Raw genomic sequence first — 13,631 nt, forward strand, 5'->3', positions numbered from 1 at the left:
CTAAAGAGCTGAGATATTCTTCTAAAAATCTTCATTTGTGTTCTGCAGAAGAAAGAAAGTCATACACATCTGGGATGGCATGAGGGTGAGTAAATAATGTGAGAATTTTCATTTTTGGGTGAACTATCACTTTAATAAACATAGTAAATAATGTCTTAATGAAAATAGGTAAATCCACATCATGATAAATAACAAAGAAAAAAAACTGTTTGTGTGTGTGTGTGTGTGTGTGTGTGTGTGTGTGCTGATTCGTACACCTCAACTTTTTACGGAAATACATTCTTTATTCATTTTTTAACACAGAATTAAATCACATCTCACAAATCATATTTCAAACTGCTTTTTATCAAGCGAAAATATAAAGAAGGATCTCATATCAGTCTTAGAAAAAAGGTCAGTGAAGAAAGAGTCACATCAATAAGCTATAAGATATTAAACCTAAATTTCATAGAGTTGCTTTCAGTTCTGTCAAATGGACAAATCCTTTCCTCTCATCCAACAGGATTTAGAAAGCTTTTATTTAGCAAGGGTGTGTTGTGTAGTGTGTGATGTGTCCCTGCTCTCATGTGTACGATTGGGACAGAGTTCAGGCAATGTAGAGAGTAAACACACCCCAGCTAAGTCATTGCACATTTATAAACATATTCCTTCATATTCACTGACATTACATAAAACTGATCTGTCGGCTTATATTCAGATAAAGCGCATTGCTGACATCATCAATAAACAAGCATGTGCTCACTTTTGAGAATATTTGCATAAGTGCAATTTGACAACGTAATTGTCCAGTGGCAAAAGTGCTTTTGAGGTTACAGGGTATGTGTTTTTTCGCCCCCGTGCAGAGTACGGGCCAATGACACATGCTGTATAAAATAAGAGCTAAATGAACAGTAATGTCGGGAGACAATGCATCCACTAGACAGAAGTCCTCTCTTTAGTAATTTTCTCTGAATTCAAAGGCTGGAGTAACTTTTTTTAGGAGTTCCACTACAAAAGGAATTTGCACAGGAAACACTTAATATCAACTGGGCAAAACGTATACTAAGTTTTTGCCATTAAGTAAATTTTCATAAATAGTTTGTAAAACACAGATCAAAATATATACATATATTCAACATACTTTTGAATAAATGTATATCTGTATTTATATATATTCAGCTTATGGCTGCCTGCAAATATCACTGAACACAAAGTCCTGGACTCTTAACTGCTGGTGTGGGTCATAGCACACATATTAGTTACACTTTCATTGGCAACTTTTTGCCAGTAACCTTACCAGTAATTTGCATTGGTAATGAATTATGTGTGGGAGAGTTTGTTGCTATAGTTACAGTGGGAGAGCATCTCTTAAATCCCGATGAGGTGGTGTGATGTTTGCTCCTCAACCTACTGCCTTTTGCTCATCCTTCCTAGAGATGGCAGCATAGTGCCTAAACAGCCAATGATGACCATACTCTTGATATTATTAGTAACATTATAATCAGATTCTATTTTTTTTTTTTTTTTTTTTTTTTCCAATAATACAGAGGGGGAAATGTTTTTGTGTGCAGTCAGTTTTGGCTCACTCTCTACTCTGAAAGAGCTTTTTTCGATCAGTCACTGATGTTGATTGCAGCAGAAAAGCTTATTTTGATATTATCTGTGGGTTTCTGCAAGTCCAAGAGAAATGCATCTAAATAGTTTACTCTAAACAAATTCTGCCCTCAAATAAAAGCGGATTATGCTAATTGGTCCACAAGCAGAAAATCACACAGGCAATCGGCTCCATCGACAGCCCAAGAGAAAAGATCTGGCTAAAACAACTATGACAGCCTAGTCCAGAATTAAACAACAGATCAACAAAGACATTGATTTATATTGCACAGAAAAGTCTATCTTACTAAAGGTACAGTTTATTTGTTTCTCAGCCATTGTCTTTCTGTTTTTGTGTAGAGGGTAGCCATCCTCTTGGGCCACTGTGCTTTTTTACCACCAAGTCTTATTCCAAGGTGTAATTAACATTTTCAATAGCCAGTTTAATTAGCCCATTCAGCCACCCTCCACTAACATCAACATCCTCAGCCTGCTCTACATTAGCACTTCACGATACTTCAAGACACTTCACGATAGACACCAGGGCTGGAGTCTTCTAGTCTTACAAAAAACACTTCTGACCTCTAGAGATGAACATGGAGAAACAGCAAATAGTAAACAAAGAACCAAACAATGTTATAAACACAAATTATTAGCACACAATACAGAGGACAAACTTAAAAACATGAAAACTGGAGTCACTTCACATTGTATAGAATATATTATATCTGATAAATAAGGAGGTAATATTTCAGATATGATATGTGGGGGTTACGTTCAGTTCACATGGGATTAGGTTTGAAGGTAAGGGTTGTCTGATAGAGTTAGGGATTACGATTAGGGTTGGGGGTTAGGATTGAGATTGGTAGGGTTCAGTATAAGGATAAGGATTGGGGGTTAGGGTCGACATTAAGAGTTAGAATTAAGGTTGAGGTTAGGGTTGAGGGATAGGATTGGGGTAGGAGTAAAAGTCAACATTAGGGATTAGGGGGTTAGGGTTAGGCATAAAGTTTAGGACTGGGATTAGGGTTTGGTATAAGGATTAGGGTTGGAGGTTTGGATTAGGGTTAGGTTCAAGATTGGGATTAAGTAAAAGGATTAAGGTTGGGGGTTAGGGATCAGGGTTAAGGTTTAAGATTGGTGGTTGGGTTGATGGTTAGGCTGCTACAGAGGCTAATGCTAATGACAGCATATGATCCTCTAGAAACATCAAAGTTCAGAAAGGTGAACAGAATTATCCACACTTCCTCTGCTGAGATCCTCTCAACCTTGCGGGAGGGTGGGGTAGTTCTAAAGTGCTGAGTGGTCCCTCTTGTCCTGTGGCATAAAGGTCAAAGTTTAGCTAGAATAAAATGTGAGTCTAAGAGTGAGAGAGGGTCTCAGGAAGGACAGAGAAACAGGAAACAGGGATGACGAATTCTCCACTAGGTAGCTAAGCCATCATCCAATGTGCAGCTAATCCAGTTAAAGGTTCACTATATTTGCAGCTGACCTCTGAACTCTGACCCCCCCCCCCCTTTCCCCCCATTTCCCTATGCAACTGATGAGATCTGTTTGTCCTCTGGGTCGCCTTCTGCCTCGGCGTCACCCATCAACGGCTGCCTTTTCTTCAGCTCTCGCTGGTATTTTGCCATCAGAGAGGCATAAATACAGCCGTACGCTGCAGCAGCAACCATCATGATACACACGATTCCACAGACCACACCAGCGATCACCACTGTACCGATCGCCCTGCGAACACTGACCGGCCGATATCGTTGTTTCACACAATCTGGTAGCTCCGCCTCGGTACGCACTGCTGCACCTTCGGATGACGGAGAGGGCGTTGTTCGAGCGCATGGTGGAGATCCACCTTTCGTGCCCCCAGTCCTGCCCCCATTCTCATCCTCCAATTGCAAACAGTAGTTGAACATCTCCACAGGTACGCCTCGAATGTCACGCCCCCTCAAGTCCTTCGGAAGTGTACACTCAATCGCATCGACATAACCACCTACGACAGCGAGCAAGAGAGAGAGAAAAAGAAAAAAATCAACATTTGAGCTCTCCGGGGTAAACAATAGTTCTCTCTAATGAATTTAAATGACTGCTTTAGGCCCTCCAAAATAGCACCATGTATCAAGGAGGGTCAGCAGCCCTCTTCAGTTGGCGTGTGTGTGTTTGGAAGAGCGGAAGTGCAGTAGCTGGTTTATAATTAATATGCTTGACATGCATACAGAGTTGGAGCCCACCATAACTATAGTCTGTCTTTTTATACACACACACATAACTAAGAGCTTTGTGATTCAGCTTCTCTGGTCTGTTTCAATCCCCCTACTTTTTCAAAGCTGCTTTAAAATAGAATGAAATGAGTCTTTCTGACTCAGAGTAGAATGACTGAGGCAGAATAAGAAACAGAGAAAGTGAGAGGTAGAGGCTTCCCAAGTCCCCTTTTACAATGATTTTATTTTGGGGTATTTGCCACATTTTATTGACACAAATGGTTGGAGGGGAACAGAAAATCATTGGTGAGAGAATAGGGAATTGGATCGGGATTCGACGCAGGAATCTAACGTGTACCTCCCACTATATGTATGGAGCACATGCACAAACCACTAGGTCACATCTATATCTGTAGGCTTAATTAACCACTTTTAATAAACAAACTTGTCCTATGTATGTCATATGGCAAAGAATGAACCTAACCCTAACAATTATAAAACACAGGATAGATCAGACTCTAAAATCTTACTGGAAGAGCCATGTTCAAAGCCATTTTAAAATGCAGATAAATGCACAAACATATGCTAAGTTGCTACTGTTAATAACATACATAAGCCTACAGTTAGGCTTATGAGCTGTATTAATTGGCAGAACAATTGTTTATTCCGATTTTTAATATTAATAAATATATTTATTGAACACTGGTGTCTTTTATAATATTGCTGTTGCTGCCATTTTGTAAAAGCAATAAGCCACTTCAGACCATGTGTTACAGTGAATTAACCATGGTTAAGGGGTGTTTAAGCCTTCTACCCATAGTAAGGTCACTGTAATGCACAGCCTGTCAGCTTCTTTAATGTCTTGTTTGTCTGCTTGAAGAGAATCACACACACATTCCTTACCTCGGTATATCAGCCACTCCATCCAGTGCTTGAAGTCTCTCAGGTTGCAGTCGCACTCCCAGGGGTTCATGCCAAGCTCAAGATGCTGAAGGTTGACGAGAGGTTCAAATGTGGCTCTCTCCAGTGCGTGAAGTCTGTTCCCAGCCAAGGAGAGCCAGGTCAGCCCTTGCAGCTCGTCCAGCAGGCCCAGCGGCACTGCGGCAAGGCCGTTCAGAGACAGATCCAGCTTCCTCAGCTGGGTCAGGCCACGAAACAGCTCACGATCCAAAACTGTCAAGCTGTTGTTACGCAGACTCAAATCACTCAGGTTACCCAGCTCAAGGAACAGCCTGGAAGGCAGGTTGTCTAGATAGTTGTTGGACAGGTCGAGTGTCTCCAGGGTGCTCAGGTTGGCGAAGGCAGATATGTGCAGGGAGGAGAGACGGTTATTGGTCAAGAGGAGGGTATGTGTACTCTCCGGAAAAGAGGTCAGAGTGGGCACATTTACTAGACTCCGCCCACTACAGTTTGCTTCCAATGAGTTGCACACACACTCTGAAGGACAGCCAGCACATAACTGCAGTAATGTAGCACACACACTCAGCACACCTAACAGCCCTGTGTGAGAGAAGAGAAAAAGTGTATATTTTCTGAAACAGTTGAGATAAGCCACTTTGTCCTGCTTTGACTGAAATGAAAGGTGTTGATTTAGTGCCACTAAATGTGTTATGAAGCCATACGGTAGCTTTGTTTCTAGTTATTTGTAGAATCTAAAGGCTTTCAGGATGTCAGGATCTACCCTTTTTTGTTCTAACTGGAAGCTTTAGTTTAAAGAGTGTACGGTGTAAATATAATGGGCCTCTAAGGTAACAAGAGAAGTTCCCTTTCTCTGTCTCAACTAAACAAACCTTTGCCAACTGTTCAGCACCTCTCTCTTTTATGCAGCAGTGTATGAGTGTGTGTGTGTGTGTGTGTGTGTGTGTGTGTGTGTGTGTGTGCGTGAGACGATCACATGCTATCATTGAAGACTGCGTTTCAAACGTTGAGTCCCCAGTTGTCTCAGTGTTAAATGTGTATGTGTGAGTGTTTGGCAGTGTGCGTGCAGACAGATGCAGTTACAGCACTCAGATATCTGATCCTGACCACCCTCAACACCCTGATCCCTCTATAATCAGAGACACATAAAAACCATCAGAAATGCACAGACATGCTCTCTCTCATACACACTCACACAGCTCTGTGTAATCTCAATCATTTCATCATATCCCATTCTCCCCAGCGCTAACTCTCTCCCCTTTTTTATTCTTTCTTCTGTTTGGCTGAGGATAAGTGTGTGTCGAGAGGCATACCATATGACTATTGTTATTAGAACCCTGTTATGCTGCTCTTTCTCAGGACCCGCAGCTTAAAGGAATATTCCAAGTTCAATACAAAGTCTAGCTCAGTCGGCAGCATTTTTCTTTAAAAAAAGCAAACATCTGGGTTCCAGTGAGGCACGTACAATGGAAGTGAATGGTGTCAATCTGTAAACATTAAAATACTCACTGTTTCACAAGTATAGCCACAAGACATAAACAACATGCATGTTAACATGACGATAAAATTGATAACTAACATTTTCTGTGTAAAGTTAGTTGACGTAACGCCGTAAATCCTTAAGAAAATAAGGACGATTTAAACAACTTTACAGCTCAGATAATACACAAGTTTTAACAGAAGAACGTGCTTAAAAGCAATTTTTCAAAATTATAAGCTTCACATTTTTGCCTCCATAGTAAGTGCCTCAATGTAACCTCAATTTTTGCTTTTTTTTAAAAGAAAAGGAGGGACGAGTCAAAATATATTTTTTGTGGTATGTCACAAATGCTGTCGATTGAGTTGAACTTGTGTAGAACCCAGAACATTCCTTTAACCAGGTGCTAAAACATCGATATAGCGCTGTGCTTAGTGTATTTTTAGCACAAACATCCCTCCTTTCAGTGAAAATTAGAATCATTGTAGATTGCGCCTTATTCACAAAACTCAGCGCATAATAAACGTCTTGTTATTACTGCCTGCAGAAAGCAGGTGATACACTAAATTTTACTTAAAAGGGATGTTTGTGTACATTTTCTAGCTCTCATGGCAGCAGTAATCCATCTCATGATGGAGAAGAGCGTTATAAACGCTCTGCATTTTAAAGAGACATTCAGGTGCCTGTCTTGGTGACAGCATGCAGTGTTGAGGCGATGCTGTATAGTTGTTCCAGTGAAGTATGCCAGATTGTGGTGGTGCTGTATACTCATCAACTGAGCACTCAGAACTGAACCGAACCGCATTCAGCACTGATTTTGTTTATTTTTTTATTTATTTTTTTATAAATTCATAATTAATTCCTCCTCTGTCTCATGTTCCTTATTTTGAAAACAATTATGCAGGAAGCCACAAAGAATCCCATGTGTTTGTATGCTTGTCATCATGTATATACTATAGATATATTATGCACATATTAAACTTACAGATTACAAGAGTGACTTTAAACCAGCAGGTCCATATTTTCACTACTGTATACACCAATCAGCCACAACATTAAAACCACCTGCCTAAAATTGTGTAGGTCCCCTCGTGCTGCAAAAACAGCACCAACCTGCACCTCGGAATAGCATTCTGAGATTATATTCTTCTCACCACAATTGAACAGAGCGGTTCTCTGAGTTACCGTAGACTCTGTCAGTTCGAACCAGTCTGGCCATTCTCTGTTGACCTCTCTTATCAACAAGGCATTTCCATCCACAGAACTGATGCTCACTGGATGTTTTTTGTTTTAAGCACCATTTGGGTAAATTCTTGAGACTGTTGTCCATGAAAATCCCAGCAGTTACAGAAATACTCAAACCAGCCTGTCTGGCACCAACAATCATGCCATGGTCCAAATCACTGAGATCACATTTTCTCCACATTCTGATGGTTGATGTGAACATTAACTGAAGCTCCTGACCCGTATGTGCATGATTTTATGCACTGCTGCCACACGATTGGCTGATTAGATAATCGCATGGATGATTGTTGGTGCCAGATGGGCTGGTTTGAGTATTTCTGTAACTGCTGATCTCCTGGGATTTTCACACACAACAGTCTCTAGAATTTACTCCGAATGGTGCCAAAAACATCCTTGCTGATGAGAGAGGCCAACAGAGAATGGCCAGACTGGTTCGAACTGACGTAGTCTACAGTAACTTAGATAACCCCTTTGTACAATTGTGATGAGAAGAATATCATCCCAGAATGCTATTCTGAGATGTGGGTTGGCACTGTTTTGGTGGCACAAGAGGGACCTACACAATATGTATGCGGACAATGCGGCAGAACTATGTGTTTGTGTGTGTGTGTTGCCTCTGCTTTGCTGCATGCAGATCTTTAATCAGAGACATATTAACTAAAGCCGTCCTGATCCATCTGTTGCTGGGGCAGCTGGTGATGTTTGCCACACTCCTCTACAAACACACATGCACACATACCAGCTTACCCTATGGCATGCACATGAACATACACTTCCTTTCCTCCCACACACATGCACTTAATATCATAAGTAAAACATTTTTTTTTACAAATGCATCAGTTTGGTTTCTAATAACACATGAATAATCTCTGCTGAAAAGACAAACGTAGACCAGCATGGTTTATGGAGCATGGTTCAAGCAGGTTTATGCTGGTCTAACTGGTGGGCTAAGAAGCCTGATGAAGACACCAGACACTGCAGATCAGCATCCAAAACACAACAAATGCTGATCTTTTCTGCAGGGATTATTTTAGATCATTGATTAACATCTGTTTTAATGTTTGTGGTGCATTTAAAAGCTCGTAAACTGCACAGGAAGCATTTAAATTGTAATGAATGGAGTACTCAAATTCTTTTGATGCCCAACCCCTTTAGAAGAGTGTGTACAGTATATGTGTGTGTCTGATGGGCTTACCTTGGCTGTCCGGGTTTCCTCTCCTCCTGCGACTCACTGCAGGTGCAGTGCTGAGCTGCATGTCTGTGCTTCTACGACTGCAGCTTTCTCAGATCAGCTGGGGCATCAGCCGGCCCTGATGCCAGCCTCCACGGGCAGCGATACGGGGCCAGGCAGTGAAGACACTGCAGAGAGTGTTTGAGGGTTAATATGACTGTTTAGAATGAGCGTTTGTCTCCTGCCTCTTTTAGCAAGTATGAGTTTGTGAGCAGTGTGGTTTGCATTTTTTCATTATGCGCTGTAGATGTGGTGAAATTCAACTAAACTATATTGGTAACAGCAGTGTCACTGTCATGCCATGGCTATTTTACTCTTGTCTGCATGGAAAATCAAAACTAGTTTATAAAAGGAATAAATTAACAATTCACTTCCAATAGCATTTTTTCAGTGGACCTCATAAGAAATAAAAATCACAAATGAGATCTCTTTAAAGGAATAGTTCACCCAAATATTAAATTTCTCTCATCATTTACTCACCCTCATGCCATCCCTGATGTGTATGACTTTCTTTTAGAAGAATATCTCAGCTCTGTTGGTCCTTACAATGCAAGTGAATGGTGTCCAGAACTTTGAAGCTCCAAAAAGGAGATAAAGTCATCATAAAAGTAATCATTAAGACTCCAGTGATTTAATCAATGTCCTTTGAAGAGATCCAGTTGGTTTTGGATGAGAACAGACAAAAATGTAATCTAGCGCATGTGTCAAGCACTAGGAAGTGTAATCGAGCTTGAAATCATGATCGTGCCTAGAGACTACAATGGCAAGATTTACCGTGAAAAAGGAGTTATATTTTGGTCTGTTCTCACCCAAAATCAACTGGATCGCTTCAGAAGACATGGATTAAACCATTGGATTTTTATGGATTACTTTTATAATTACTTTATCTCCTTTTTGGAGCTTTAAAGTTCTGGTCACCATTTACTTGCACTGTATGGACTTACAGAGCTGAGATATTCTTCTAAAAATCTTTGTTTGTGTTCAGCAGAAGAAAGAAAGTCATACACGTCTGGGATGGCATGAGGGTGAGTAAATAATGCGAGGATTTTCATTTTTGGATGAACTATCCCTTTAATATCTCAGTTGTTTCTCAGACTGGAATGAGATCAAATGGAGACATTTGCTTAAATCATCTTCTTGGATGTTTCTTCTGAGAAAAGACCCCAGTAATCTCACATGTGTCTCCTCATTGTTTCAGAAGAAATCTGTGCTCAGATTTGCCAAAATACATGAACTGAAAAATTCCACATCACATTCTTCAAAGAGCAAATTATCTGAGCAATTCTATCCACATTACTTTTTTTAATTTATACTCTTACAGTACAGTATGTCAACAATTTTCTCAGTGGTTTCTATTTGTATTTCTCTCAAGGAGTTTTAACATAAACATCTGAGTTGAGTTAATTTGATACAGCACAACTGAGATCTCCATTAAATCTCCTGAGTTATGAAAGAGCAACCTTTGAGCAATAAAATTTCCCTTTGGGTGCACAGCAGTGGTACTTACTGTAACAGTTCTCCACCTTACAAAACAGCAGTACAGAACTAACATGGTAGATGTGATGCCGTTCGTTGCGGTTCAGTAATATGACACGGACAAAGCTTCAACACTTACTGTACAGCACATGACAGAGGTGGGAATATTATTATTATTATAATGACGTAACATTATGTAATACTAGTTGTGTAATGCAATGCTGTGAATGTGTGTGTCAAATAATATTGAGCCCAAGGTTACAAGTTGCTTCTGTTTGCGGCAGGCTGGTGTGCTGTAAAATGGCTGCGGCTGTCTTAGACTCCCTTTCTGTGACACTTCGGCCTTGGCACCTGCCACATCCATCAGAGAGAGTGTATGTGTGTGTGTGTGTGTTTGCGCAACACAACACCAATTCACCAACCTGTCATCCGAAACTGCACAGAGGAAACATGTGCAGACATTTAGATCTTATATTGCAAGTGTGTGTGTGTGAGACAAAGACAGAGTGAAAGTTTATGTTTATGTGAGTGTGTGAAGGTGTTTCTGAAAAGGCTTTGCAGTTGCTCAGCATGTGAATATGTTCCACACTTTATGTTTCCTAGAACATATGAGTGTGAAAATATGTGAGTGTGTGTATTTGTGTGTATGTGAAGAGAGGATAATTAGTTGGAGGGATGGTGTCATTTGACTCACCCACACACTCTCTCACACACACTTCATGTAACAGTCTCTCACTTTAGCAGCATCTCTCGCCACGTAAATTCAAGTGCATATTTCACACATTCTCACCCCACGTCTTACTAACTTCCTGTGAAAGCACAAGGTCAGTTGTGTGCATGTGTGTCTGCGAGCATGCATGTGCATTACAGTATGTATGTGCCTGTGTTGTTACTCTGTGACTTACAACACACAAGTAAATAGAAATGCCCTTTAGATGTTCACCCCTAAACCAATCCGGCTGGTTAATTTTTCTCTCTTTCTCATGCATACACACACACACACAAACGAAGTCCATCAAAGTCAACAGCTGTAATAAAAGAACGAAGAAACGTTGGAAGCAATGACATGGAGGCCACGGCCATCAATTATTAAAAGCAGAAAAACACAAACAAAGATGCACACAGTCACATAAAGACACATAAGCACACTCACTTAAACAATATGCATGTACATTACATACAAACTTATTACACAAATGTATGTTTTTTGGTCCTACCGTAAATGTGGTTGTGTATACATGCATATGTTAAAAGATATGTTCAGGATTCCAAACTGTATTGTATTGTTGATGCCATCTCACTCCTCCATGCTTAAATACACTCAAAATACACTCATTCCAGCACATCACCTGCAGTCACACACACACACACACCTTTACATATCCTTTGTGTCTTAACAAAAACTGGACATCAAATGCTGTATCCATAATCCAAAACAGCATCATGCGATCTGTCTCATAAAACCTCCCTCTACACAACAGAAATCTTGCGTTTCAGTAATTATTCACATTCAAAAAGGAAAATTTTAATGTTTGTATGTGTATCTATGTGTATTAAAGGTTAACTGTGTTTCACTCACCGTCTTTAGATGCCGTCCTTCTCAGTGTCCCCCCAAGCTCAAACACACTCACATACACATGCACGCACACACACACGGCTGTGGGAGAAATGAGCGAATCGCAGCTCTCGTAACGTTCCAATATGGAAATGAAAATATCCTTCCGCTGCCAAGAGCAATGGCTGCCACTGAAGAAAAGATGGATTGGAGGAAGAAAAAAAATAAAATAAAGAAGAGGTAGATGAAGGAGGGGAGTTAAATCCTGCGCAATGCCTCGCTGTAATTCTCAGAGAGAGGAGGACGCAAGAGAAAGAGAAGGGGGGGGGGTGCTATTCTCTGTGGTTTCCAACAGAACGGCTTGCCTCTGTATTGGTGTATTCAGTCCACAGAATCCACTTGAGTATGTGTGTGTGTGGCAGGAGGTTGTCTCTCAAGCGCGTGCTGTTCTCAGGCTAGCCTTTAGTGCGCATGTGTGTGTGTGTGAGTAATTGTGTGTGTGTGTGTGTGTGTGTGTGTTGCTTTCTCCATATGTGCATGTGGTGAGGCGTGCAGTGTAAGCGTGTGCCAGCCTTGTCAAAGATAGTAACATTAGTGAGGGATGAGGGGAGATAGGAGGGGTTGAGGAAACAGCTGATTCTTTATAGATGGATGGATGGATGGATGGACGACTAGATAGACATACAGACAGACAGACAGACAGACAGACAGACAGATAGATGGATGGATGGATGGATGGATGGATGGATGGATGGATGGATGGATGGATGGACAGACAGAATGACAGAAAGACAGATGGATGGATTGGATGGATGACTAGATGGATGGATGATATATGAATGAAAAAATTAATGGATGGATGGATGGATCGACTGATGGACTAGATAGATAGACAGACAGACAGACAGACAGACAGATAGATAGATAGATAGATAGATAGATAGATGGATGACTGGATGGATGATGGACTAGATAGATAGACAGACAGTCGATAGATCGACTGATGGACTAGACAGATAGATAGACAGGCAGACAGATGGATGGATGACTGGATGGATGGATGGATGGATGGACAGACAGAATGACAGAAAGACAGACAGATGGATGGATTGGATGGATGACTAGATGGATGGATGGATATATGAATGAAAAAATGAATACATGGATGGATGGATGGATGGATGGATCGACTGATGAAGACTAGATAGATGGATGGATGATGGATGGATGGATAGACAGAATGATAGATAGACAGACAAATGGATGGATGAATTGGATGGATGACTAGATGGATGGATGGATGGATATATGAATGAATGGATGGATCGACTGACAGATAGATAGATAGATAGATAGATAGATAGATAGACAGACAGACAGACAGACAGACAGACGACTGGATAGATGGATAGATGGATGGACGGACGGACGGATGGATGCATGGTTGGATGGATCAACTGATGGATGACTAGAAAGATAAAAAGACAGATAGATAGATAGATAGATAGATAGATAGACAGACAGACAGACAGATAGACGGACGGACAGACAAGCAGACAGACAGACAGAGACAGATTGATAGACAGATGGATGGACAGATGGATGGATGGATGATATATGAATTAAAAAATTAATACATGGATGGATGAATTGATTGATGATGACTAGATAGATAGATAGATAGATAGATAGATTTAATCAAATACATGGCCATTTTTTAACATCTGCACTCTAAACACAGCTGACCAGTCCAAATGACATTCATGTATACAAACATTCTTGCTATTGCCAGGCATGCTGTACACACCGTGTACTTCAGAAGACCTCAGTGCCAACCACAGGCTTTGACATGCCAGACACTCACAAGAAAAAGCACTACAGCTCCATTAAAACATTGCCATACCATTCCTCTCCCTTCCAGAAGCTCTGTATGTTCTGAAGTGTGCATGTGGTGTGTAC

General features: G+C 40.8%; 2 protein-coding genes across 3 annotated transcripts in view; one reads left to right on the plus strand and one right to left on the minus strand.

Moving 5' to 3' along the window:
• cacna2d4a (calcium channel, voltage-dependent, alpha 2/delta subunit 4a) overlaps positions 1–13,631 on the plus strand; it is a 47,906-nt gene that overhangs the window by 20,784 nt on the left and 13,491 nt on the right. The gene's annotated exons all lie outside the window — the stretch shown is intronic.
• Positions 204–12,026, minus strand: lrtm2a (leucine-rich repeats and transmembrane domains 2a). The gene is made up of 4 exons (XM_051687893.1): positions 11,697–12,026; positions 8,606–8,769; positions 4,674–5,270; positions 204–3,562 (listed from the first exon to the last, which is right to left on the minus strand). The coding sequence occupies exons 2-4, from the start codon at positions 8,664–8,666 to the stop codon at positions 3,105–3,107; spliced, it is 1,116 nt and encodes a 371-aa protein (XP_051543853.1). The 5' UTR covers positions 8,667–8,769; positions 11,697–12,026; the 3' UTR covers positions 204–3,104.

The sequence above is a fragment of the Myxocyprinus asiaticus genome, chromosome 45 (genome assembly GCF_019703515.2).
Source record: "Myxocyprinus asiaticus isolate MX2 ecotype Aquarium Trade chromosome 45, UBuf_Myxa_2, whole genome shotgun sequence".
Lineage (NCBI taxonomy): Eukaryota > Metazoa > Chordata > Actinopteri > Cypriniformes > Catostomidae > Myxocyprinus > Myxocyprinus asiaticus.